Here is an 11,245-nt window from a genome sequence, read left to right on the forward strand (position 1 = left end):
CGGAACTTAAAAAAAAAACATCAAATAAACACATATTTGTACGAATTTGGTATATAGCGACAAATATTACAAATATTACAAATATTCGTGATTATCGTAGTTTTTTGTAATTATACAGCTCGTATACAGCAGCGATTTGTAACACACACAACACAGTCACACAGTGATTAGAATGACGCTAGTGATATATCGTGATACTATTGATAGCACGATATGAATATCATGCTATTTGGGACATTTCAATTTTGTCTTTTTAATATTTTCCCTCAAATATAGAGCTCTATTTTGATATTTTAGGTGTCTTCACTTGAGGGAAAATATTGAAGAGCCAAATAGTTGTTGTCACAAAATTGAAATGTCCCAAATAGCATGATATTCATATCGTACCATCAATAGTATAACACGATATATCACTAGCGTCATTCTAATCACTGGTAATTAATATTCTTATTGTAAGCCTGTGTGATTTTACAAATGACGGCACCATTTGCCGCCATTTTGGGTATTTACAATAATCAGGAATAATGATTTTATTCACGAATATTCACATAAAGTGAAGTAATTGTTCACTACCCAAAATGGACCAATATTCGTGAATATACATGGTTTTTCACGAACGTTGGATCGACTTTATTCATAGTTCATAATTTACTATTCAAAACTATCACATAAGTTGCTCATCGCCTCAACATATATTACTAAAATGACCCATTTTGGAGATATTTATTGGGCCTACAGTGTGATTTGCAACTGAACAATTTGATAATATTATTTTTGGTTCTAAAGAAAAGAAATTATTTCAAGATTATACGGCTGTAATTGAATTTTGCAACTGAATTGAGATAAAAAATATCGTCTGAAAGAACGTTTCTTTCTCTTTCATATGATTCGAAAAGTGTATAGCATATTTTCGTGTACTTTATCGCATTGTATGTTAGTCGTTTGTTGTTCTTTACTAGAAAAACAACATCTAGAATATTCACACAGGCTTACACCAACTCAAAACGACACAGTCTACGTGTTGTTCACAAGTTTTGCTTTGCAAAATCGTGCATCAGTGATTTTTGATTCGAAATCGAAAATTAAAAAACGAAATAATGAAAACAACAATGTTTCACCAACAAGTTCATCACAGTCATTGGCCAATGATTGCTATCCTAGTTGTTCTGTTCAATGTAAGATATTTCATTTTTGAAGAGACTGAATATTTTAATATGGATAAAATTCTAGTTTACATTGAGTGCTGATGAGAAACCGATATTTGCACCGAGAATTCGTTTGAACGATGGAAACTCGATTCCAGTATTAGGTCTTGGTACAAGCAGGGTAAAGTATTTGATAAAATTGTTGTATTTAACTGTGTTAAAAAAATAATAATTGCATATGCAGGCCAAGCAATTCGAATGTGAACAAGCTGTTAAAGATGCAATTGACATTGGCTATCGTCACATTGACACTGCATACGTCTACGAAAACGAAAAAGAAGTTGGAAACGCGATTCGAGCCAAAATTTCCGAAGGTGTGATCAAACGTGAAGACATTTTTGTCACAACAAAGGTATAAGTCGTGCGTTATACAATGTGACATGAAATTGGTTTAATTAAAATTCCTTATTTTAGTTGTCGAGCACCTTCCACGAACCGGATAGTGTGGCAAAAGCATTTGAAAAATCATTGGACAATTTGAATATCACTTATATTGATTTATATCTTATGCACACTCCAATGGCCTTTGCGCGAATTAGCAAAGTAACCAATATGACAACTCAAGACTTTGATAACATTTTTCCATTTCCACATGATTCAAATGGTAAATATTTGACTGTTGACATCGACTACTTGGACACTTGGAAAGCAATGGAAGAGCTTATGAAAACAGGAAAAGTACGTAGTTTGGGCGTTTCGAATTTCAACAGTCAACAATTGGATCGTGTAATTTCGGTGGCTAAAATTAAACCAGTTGTGAATCAAATTGAATGTCATCCAAATTTAAATCAGAAGAAACTCATTGAATTTGCAAGATCTAGAAACGTTACAATTGTGGGATATTCACCGCTAGGTAAGTTGTGTCTATTTTTCTTTTGTCGCTTATTCAAAAGAATTTGTTTATTGCACTTTTTAACGCATTCTCATTGGTGGTTACGCTCATCATTAGGTAGGCCGTCTGACAGTGGCGATCGCCAAATTGCACTAAAAAATGCAAAAGTTCAAGAAATGGCCACTGAATACAAGAAAAATCCAGGACAAATTTTGCTACGGTATTCATATCAGAATGGTGTCGTTTCCATCCCAAAATCAACGAATAAAGAACGACTTCGTGGTAATATTGATATTTTTGACTTTAGCTTGAACGATAAAGACATGGAATTTTTGGATAGTCTTAATGATAACACACGTGTGATTTCATTCGCCGATGGCAAAGACAGCAAATATTATCCATTTAATATTGAATTTTAAAGTGAAATAAAAGAAATCAACGATTTTTATCACATTTTATTTTTATTTTATGTTACGTAATACAATTTTTTGTAAATCTTTTGTTGACATTCTTTGAAATAAAATACCCTTCAATGCAAAATACTACCTTAGTGTTTAGCAAACCATTCAGTCGCATACATTCGAGATAAAAAGTAGAAATCTTTGTCAATCATGGGAGACAAGCGAAAAAATGAAAAAACCTAAAGTTTCTGAAGTATATTTTATTTATTTGTTCTTTGTTTGTTTTCTTTAAACATGTTGTTTAGCATTGAACAATACAATTACCACCGTTCATTTTTTTTTCTATATATTTGTTTAAAAGTTATAAAAATATAGCAATTTGTTGAAAAATGTAACGCTTTGGCCCATTTTGGCCATACTAAAATTGGAAGTTGGTTCTTTGATGTGGAGAAGATTCTCACATAATTCTTTGAAAAGCAAGCAAACAATTTTCACTAGCATCTCGGGGCGATCGGTAAATCAATACTTAATTCAAAAATTAGTTTATAACAATTTTTCAGTTCGCCAGGCTTTGAATGGCCTTGCCGAAGTTAGTGCAATTATCCGCATATCATATCAATATTCATATCAAACTAATTGAATTTTTGTTATTTTTTTTTTAACTTCCATTGTGACATTGAAAATGACTGAGTTTGTTGTCTTGGGCTAGACACAATTAGATTTAACACATTTAAAATAAAATATGCACGATTTTTTCAACACAAATATTTGCTGTGCAAAGTTTGCACATTACACAAACAATATAATCTTACTTTATATATACAATTTTTGTTCTTCTTATTAACAAATAATTATGCTTATATATCACGAAACTGATATCTTTCTGTGTATTTGTTTAAAAGTTATAAAAATATATAGCCATTCGATTTATGTAAAAAAAAAGAAAATGATTAAGATTGATGAGATTATTAAACATTCAAGCATATGCATTTATAAGTAAAAAATATTTATTATTATTCTCTATTAATATTCGTTTTTTTCTCAATGAATTTTTTTTTGTTTCATTTTCGTTTGTAAGTCTTGTATATCTAAGAGTAAGTGTAGTTCGACGCAAATGAGATTTAATGCATTAATTGGCCGAAGTCAGACAGCTGCTTGTGAGTCACATAACCTAATTTTTATGTGACAAAAGAGAATGGAGCAGAGAAAATGAAATGATTAGATATGCTTGAATTGAAAGACGATTAGACACAAATCTATTTACCTGATATGCCTTGTATGTTTGACGTCATGTTCGGCGTTTTCACTTTCATCTCTTCAGTGAGTGCTTGTTTTGATTGTTGTTCAGTTCGTTGTCTCGCATCGACCGCACTCCACGGTGTATATCCAGACGATGCTGTCGGCTATAATTATTGATTGAAAATAAAATAATTCAATTGATTAATATTTGACAATCGGTGCATAATAAAAAACAATTAACCAAATTAAAAACCATACCTTTCCACAAATGACTTCGTGTGTAACATAACCATTAGATGTGAGTAGTGGTGGCGATGACTTTGATGTATTTAATGATGACACTATTTGCCTTGAAGCAAAATGATTATCATGCGAATCAGGCACCTGATGATTTTCAAGTGTTGTTGACATTTGTAATAATGGTGATGGAGATGATGGATTTTGAATAATTTCAATCTCATGGCTTTGATGCACTGGAATTAGTGGTGTTGGCGGACACTACATCAAACATATATGAAATTTAATTGCGAAAAATTTGAAAAAAAAAACAAAAAAAATCGAAATAATATTGCTCACCATTTTAGTAATATTGTTCATATGCTGATTATCTGAAGCTCTGCATTGAAGACTGTTATCTCCGGTATTTTGTTCATATTCAATCGAATTATCGATGCCCACATTATATTCAGTTTGACTGTTGCTTTCGCTGCTATTGGTGCTTGACGATTCCATGCGTGACCGAACCAATGGGTCGTTTTCATATTCATTTGTTACATAATCAATTGTTCGTCCTAATTCTTCACGTGTGATTCCACCTTCCAGATGTTTTGATTTGCTTTCTTCCTTAATATCTTCTAAGCCTTCTGGCAGCACGACGCTAATGTCTTTCATTCGTTTCAATTTTTTCATTGCAAAGAATGTACCATACATAAAGGCCATGCTAATTATAAACAAAAATACAAGCATAAAATAGTAGCCACTTGATTTGGAATTGATTTTAAATTGCGATGTGTATGACACCGAATATGGTCCTTCGAACAATGTTGGCCATTTGTCAGATTTTAAATAATTCAATAATTGTGGATCGTTCTCTTCTTCGCAAACTTTAATTCGGCTTAAATCCACATTGAATACGTCATTATGATTTTTATAAACACCGTCATTTGTCACAGTTTCAATTGGTATATGAATCTTTTCGACATTTTCATTTGAATTATGATTGAATGCATATTCGGTATCAATTTCTAGATTTGAATGTCGTTTTAATAAATTAATTTGATCGTTCGCATGATCGGATTGAATGTCAATGTATTTTTGTGTAATATCGCGTCGATTTCGTTGGTTAATTGGAACCTTATAATGTGATGAATGCAATATGTTTACAGCTCGAATCGAAAAATCTAATTTACCAACCAAAATATTTCGAAAATCTTCGGTAAATTTACATTTGGTAGCATTTATTTTGATTATTCGTTCCTGTCGATCATTATTCGTGTAAATCACTTGCAATTCATAATATTCCAAACGGCCACCTTTTATCGCTGGCGCTTCCCAACGCAATTCATTATTTATCACTTTTGGTTGATGAATTATTCCCGGTCGACCGACTGTTGTATTGAACATAATGGCATTACTTGATTCCGAACATTCCGTTGTACACGCATTAATAACCACTTCATATTCGGTGAAACTATCTAAGCCAGTTAATAGATATGGTTGCTGTGTTCCATCGTCCTTGTTAACAGCAATTTTTTTACCATTATACGAAACTGTATAACGATTTATAACGCCATTTAACATCTCGGGTTGTTCCCATGTCAATTCAACAGTTGAATTGGTCACATTATGTGCACGTAAATTTCGTGGCGGTGTTGGTGCCGCCTCAAGTGTTGTGTTCACTTGTCGTTCACTCCATGGACCTTTTGAATATTCGGATAACATTTGAATACGTACACTGTACGTTGTATATGGTTGCAATTTTTCCAATTTATATTCATTTGCTTCGGCTGAAATGTTAACACTTTTCGCTGATTCTTGGCATTCACCGGTTTTTGGATCTTTTATCGAACAATATTCCAAAATGTAACCGGTTAAAATGGTTCGATCGATACAAGCTAACGACCATTTGAATTCAATTGATGTGGCCAACACTTTAACCGTTATAATTGAAGTTAATTTATTAATTTCATTTCCCGGTAAAACGGTGCACATTGCCCATACCATGCCTGAACTTGATAATTTTGAATTGGCCGAGATGGCAAAGTTCATTGAATTATTTGTTTCAATACGATAGCTCAACACATCACTGCCAATTTGTGCAAAATCAATTGAACCTTTGCAATCATTTGGCGATTCATTGTTTGGTTCGCACCAGAATATCGTGTAGCTGGTTATTTTTGGACCATTAATCGGTGCCATCCACGAAATATTATACGTTTGAGCATCCAATCGAATTTTTTTGATCAGCGTCGGCGGTTCACATCGATCTTGAACAGCTGGTATATGCACGGTACTATATTTTATCGAACGGCCCACATTGTTTTCACTATGAATATGGAAATTCAATGGTTTTGTCATAACATTTGCATCGAGATGCTCAAGTTTGGCAAATGAACGAGTCGATACATATGGCGTGTCATTTGCATCAATTATAATATATTTCAAATTTGCACCGTTGTGTTCTGATTCCAATAGTTCTTTCCAATAAACGAACACATGACCGCTGGGCGTTAAACTAAACGAACCGACATCGGTGAGTGGCGGTTTATCGGGAATTCGTGATTCCGTTTTAAATATTTGAGATTTACAATTTGACCACATTTCCGGTATATCTTCAGCATCATCGACTTTAAACGATATACGATAATCGTACCATGTATCGGCATATGGTAAATTGGTTAATGCATGCGACATTTGCATATTGTGCTCTTCACGTTCATTCTTATGTGGTTCTTTGAATGGACCCAATTTTATCCATTGATCTTTATGATATTCATCTGTATAATTGATCGTGTACACAAATTCTACATTTTTGAATAACAAATAAATAAAATGAAATATATTTAATGTGTTTAAATTTCGAATAAGGTCCCAAATAAATCAAAATAATCATATTCCAATGATATATATATATACATACGTCTTGGGAAATTCTGCAAAAGTGCTGGTAATTTCCAATTTAAAATGACTGAATTTGATGTGATATTCGTTTCGCTTAAATTCTCCGGCGGATTCGGCACCACTGTAAAAAAAAAAAAAGTTATCGAAATTCGTGATAAAATGCGGCATATTGTAAATTCGAAGAAAAACAAAATGTATAATAAACCCGATGATTTTTAACCTTTAAGAACCTTTTTTCTTTTAAATTTAAATAAATAAGTTCCTTATAAGTGACACATTCAATGATCTTTCTAATTTTAAATCCTTTTTATTTTAAAAAATAATCGAATGTCTACGACTTTGCGATGATGATTGTATACATTATCTTAGATAGCATACTACATGTGTCTTATTTAGAATTCAGATAAAAATGCATAGTATACTTACTTATGTTGTAGTGATAAATGGTAAAATCTTCAGTTATATTCCCAAATACATTGTTGCCCATCAGTCGAAAATAGTAATAGTCATAGGATTGTCGATAGGGCGGCTCATTTTCAAATGTAATTGTACATGTGAATTTTCGATTATAATTTGGAACTAAGCGGCACGCATGTGTCTGTGAATATGTGGAGACGGAAAATATACATGTTTAATTTTTTAATTAAATGAAAAAAATGTTCAATTGCATATTTTTTACGAACCGGTGTTTGAAATTTGAGCTTGCCAGTTTCAATGCCAATGCCATATAATAATGTATAGTTAACAGGTACGGGATTGAAAGGTCGTTCAAAGTTGAACGTTAAATTTTCCCAATTGTATGATCTACATTTGAAATTTATCACTTTTGCTGGTTGCGTACCTATTTAGAAATGTTCACACAAAAAAAAATCAATGAAAGTCAATTCATTGCTAATTCGAATGGTAATTTTTTCTTTCTTATCAATAAATCAATCGAATACTTACCAACATTAATTGTTACTCGATTAATGCCTGACTGACCCGCCATACAATCGACGTATGCTTCCATTATCGGTGCATTATTAATTCGAAACATTTTCGTATTATGACTTAATGTCTGTGGAAATGATGAAAAAAAACGATATTAATTCAAAATGATTGAATCAAACGCAGGTTGTTTTCTAATTTCATGTGTATCTCTGTTTCCTTTTGATTGTATGATGCAGAAGAAGTCCATACCATTCCAACGTGGTATCAATAATAAATAAGTGTAAAAAAAAGTGCAGCCAGTGTGTACCCGACCCAACAAAAACACTGAGAATTTTCATTGAACGTATTCGTAGGGAAATAACTTTAATAAAATGACATGTGGTGGAAAAGTGTCCATACAGTTTTTTTCACATGTCTGGTCCCAGGAAATACGCGGTAGGAGAGATATACACGAAATTAAAAAATAAAACACACTAACCAATAATTTTTTGTTTCGGAAATAGAATGATAAATGGATCTTACGATAATTTCATGTCGAACACCTGGTTCATTGAAAATAAAATTCAAGTCATCAATGGTGTGATTGGTTGATGATATTGTACAATTAATTTCAATAGTTTCGCCTTCTTTTCGAACTATATTGCCCACTGGGAACATATCTGTCAATGGCAAAACAAATGATTGCAATATATAATAGAAATAGTTTGTTTTCGCACATCAAATTTCCATGAAATTCACTTTGTTCCATGTATCGCATGGAGATGGTAAACTACACAGCATATTAATTAAAATGAAACGTTCTTTTTATTTTTTACTTACGACCCAATGAAACAACTTCACTAATTTCAAATAAACATAAAAATAGCAGTCCCCAAATGTATTTTGCCACCATTTTGGTGAAAGGAGATTCTGAATGTATTGTAGATTTTGTGTTGATGCACGGTACTATTCTGAGAATTACAAACACATTAGTGTATCGGCTTGGGATGCTTCTCTCTGTTTTGTTTTTCTTTTTTTTTTGCTCCAAGTTCAATTGATGTGCATGCACATCACACTGTGTGACTCTATCGTTTGTGAAAACAACGAGACTGATCGTAGTACGGGAATCTACTGTAAACCAAAGATAGAGAGAAACGAAAGAGAAGACAGAGAGAGAGAAAAAAAGGCACACATAGATCTTTGACGACAACAAACGAACTTTTATGCGTTGTTGTAAGTGTATGTTTTACACCGACTGTACCTTACGATACATGTGAGATAACTTGTCAAACGTTATCAAAGAGGAAAGAAAGAAAGAGATACATAAGGAAAAAAAATATCCGAGCATGCGTGCGTGCGTTCAATGTCAACAACAAAAAGTTTTTCTCTTCACATTTCAAATACTTACTTACAAAAAAAAATATCTGGAATAAAAAAATGAAATGGTGAAATAAAAAACTTTGGAATTGCAGTTGGAATCGTAATTTATTTAATTTTCTTTTAATATTTCGAGACGAATCGTTCTATAAACAATGTAAGCATGAATGTGACAACATAACAACATTATACTCTTCTCACTCACTCTACGGTATAGCGTTGATCACATGGTAGTTGATAGACAGCTGGTGCGCACACTATGATAGACAACTGTTGGTAGACATTTGTGTGCGTGTGACATTCCTATATGCTATACAGCCAACATTGTGTATGCAGCGCGTGATAATTTACAATGTACATCAATGCTGTTGATGATACAGAACGAGTACACCATATTGTGACATATTTTTTCTCACGCTCATACACACTTAATGCCTAGGGGTTTTTATCTCAATCAAAACACTGTGAATATTGCGTATATTTTGCGTATATTCACTGCGAATATTCGCAAAATACGTACATTCAATGCATTATTCGTAAAATATGCATAGTATATGTACCATCGAATAATATATATTCGCGAACAGATAAATTCCCCTAGCTTAATGCATTGTCTGTCTACACTGACAATTTTTGTTATGCAAAAGACTATTGTTGACTATTCTTTCGATTTTTTTTACTTTTTTTCTATTCAATGTAAACAAATAGTCGAATGCCAAATGAAAAAAGGTATTTTCTTCAATAAAAAATGTATTTCAGCAGGGAAAAAGCGATAGAAATCATGTATTTCTATGAATTTGTTGAATTTCAAGGTCAATAATTCATAAATACAAATAGCTCATAAACATTCACCGGCCGATGTAGCCCTGTGGTACAACGCTCACCGTCTTATCTCGTGGTTCTGAGTTCGATTCCCTCTGGTTAATAAAAAAAATTATTTCTCACAGGTTAGCAACAAAACACCATGTAATATATTCAACCCGCCAGGCCCAGCTGCAATATGTATACTAGACTAATACAGAAAAATTCTGATGTTAGGATTAATTTAGATATACCAACAAGAGAATTCTACCATATTAATTAAGTTAGCAGTAGGCATTTAGGTAAGATATACACATAATAAGACTGAGACCACGAGATAAGAACGGCATCGGCCTTTTTTTTCAATTTTTCGTTTTAAATGCGGCCTAAAAAAGAATTCTACTTTTTACTGGGCTGTTGGTTTCAAAATGTAATGATACAGTTTTGAAACTCTTAAAAATTACATGTTATAAATGGTATGAAAAAACAAGATCAGTTGATAATTGGGCAAGTTATGGCTGTTTGAAAATTTTGGCCGCCATTTTAAAATGGCCAATTATTAACCGACCTCAATGTTTCATACCATTAATAACATGTACTGTTTGAACTAAATTTTGAACAGATATTGAAAAAAAAAATAATTTTTCAAGTGTTTCCAAATTTTCTGGCGGCACTGTACTGTCAGCTCAGTTGACCAGTTAGTTCAATATATTGTCTGATTCCCTCTGGTTAATAAAAAAAAACATTCTCTCACACAGGTTAACAACAACAAAATACAATATATAATTCAAATCTCGCTGGGCCAGCTGCAATATGTATATACTATAGTAAGATTGAAAAATTCTCATACTAGCAGTAATATAGATATACTAAGACAAGAATTAATCGATATTAAAATAGCAGATAGGGCATAGGTAAGATATACAAATAATGAGCTTACTGCGACTATTAGATTAGAATGGTATCGGCCATTTTTTTTCGTTTTAAATGCGGCCTAAAAATGATTTTTTTTTTAAATAATTTTGAAACATAGTTTATACATTTGTGTTGATTCAAAAATTCAAACCTATACATGCTTGAATCAAACACATACACAAATTCACAATTTCTATTAACTGACGCCATTTTTCTATACATACTTATTCCACATATGCGATTTCCTTTACACAAAATAAATTTACAAAAAAATGTATGAACCCTTGATCGAATTTTATCAAAACATTTCAAGAAAATATTAATATTAGAATAAATTCAATTTTTTCAGTTTTATATTTGAATGAGCTACATGAATTACTCAAAAAAGAAAAAAAAATCTTACCACAATCAAACGTATGTACGTCTGATGTTAGTGACGGCTGATA

General features: G+C 32.3%; 2 protein-coding genes and 1 long non-coding RNA gene across 3 annotated transcripts; 1 reads left to right on the forward strand and 2 right to left on the reverse strand.

The window, feature by feature from the left end:
• Window positions 1-541: 541 nt before the first annotated feature.
• Window positions 542-2,522, forward strand: LOC116352184 (1,5-anhydro-D-fructose reductase-like). The gene is made up of 5 exons (XM_031784577.1): window positions 542-1,175; window positions 1,231-1,326; window positions 1,390-1,557; window positions 1,620-2,058; window positions 2,155-2,522. Exons 1-5 carry the CDS (start codon window positions 1,098-1,100, stop codon window positions 2,454-2,456), a joined length of 1,083 nt encoding a protein of 360 aa, XP_031640437.1. The 5' UTR covers window positions 542-1,097; the 3' UTR covers window positions 2,457-2,522.
• Window positions 2,523-3,423: 901 nt separating this feature from the next.
• LOC116352183 (cytokine receptor-like) lies at window positions 3,424-8,951 on the reverse strand. Its single transcript, XM_031784575.1, has 10 exons — window positions 8,547-8,951; window positions 8,250-8,386; window positions 7,743-7,854; window positions 7,481-7,638; window positions 7,224-7,395; window positions 6,817-6,918; window positions 4,254-6,700; window positions 3,936-4,175; window positions 3,703-3,841; window positions 3,424-3,609 (listed from the first exon to the last, which is right to left on the reverse strand). The coding sequence occupies exons 1-10, from the start codon at window positions 8,617-8,619 to the stop codon at window positions 3,560-3,562; spliced, it is 3,630 nt and encodes a 1,209-aa protein (XP_031640435.1). The 5' UTR covers window positions 8,620-8,951; the 3' UTR covers window positions 3,424-3,559.
• A 221-nt stretch (window positions 8,952-9,172) lies between these two features.
• On the reverse strand, window positions 9,173-11,233 carry LOC116352185. Its single transcript, XR_004202267.1, has 2 exons — window positions 11,203-11,233; window positions 9,173-11,044 (listed from the first exon to the last, which is right to left on the reverse strand). It is a non-coding gene; the product is annotated as an uncharacterized LOC116352185 (long non-coding RNA).
• Window positions 11,234-11,245: the final 12 nt, after the last annotated feature.

The sequence above is a fragment of the Contarinia nasturtii genome, unplaced genomic scaffold (assembly GCF_009176525.2).
Source record: "Contarinia nasturtii isolate CC-2019 unplaced genomic scaffold, AAFC_CNas_1.1 Cnas_scaffold_187, whole genome shotgun sequence".
Taxonomy (NCBI): domain Eukaryota; kingdom Metazoa; phylum Arthropoda; class Insecta; order Diptera; family Cecidomyiidae; genus Contarinia; species Contarinia nasturtii.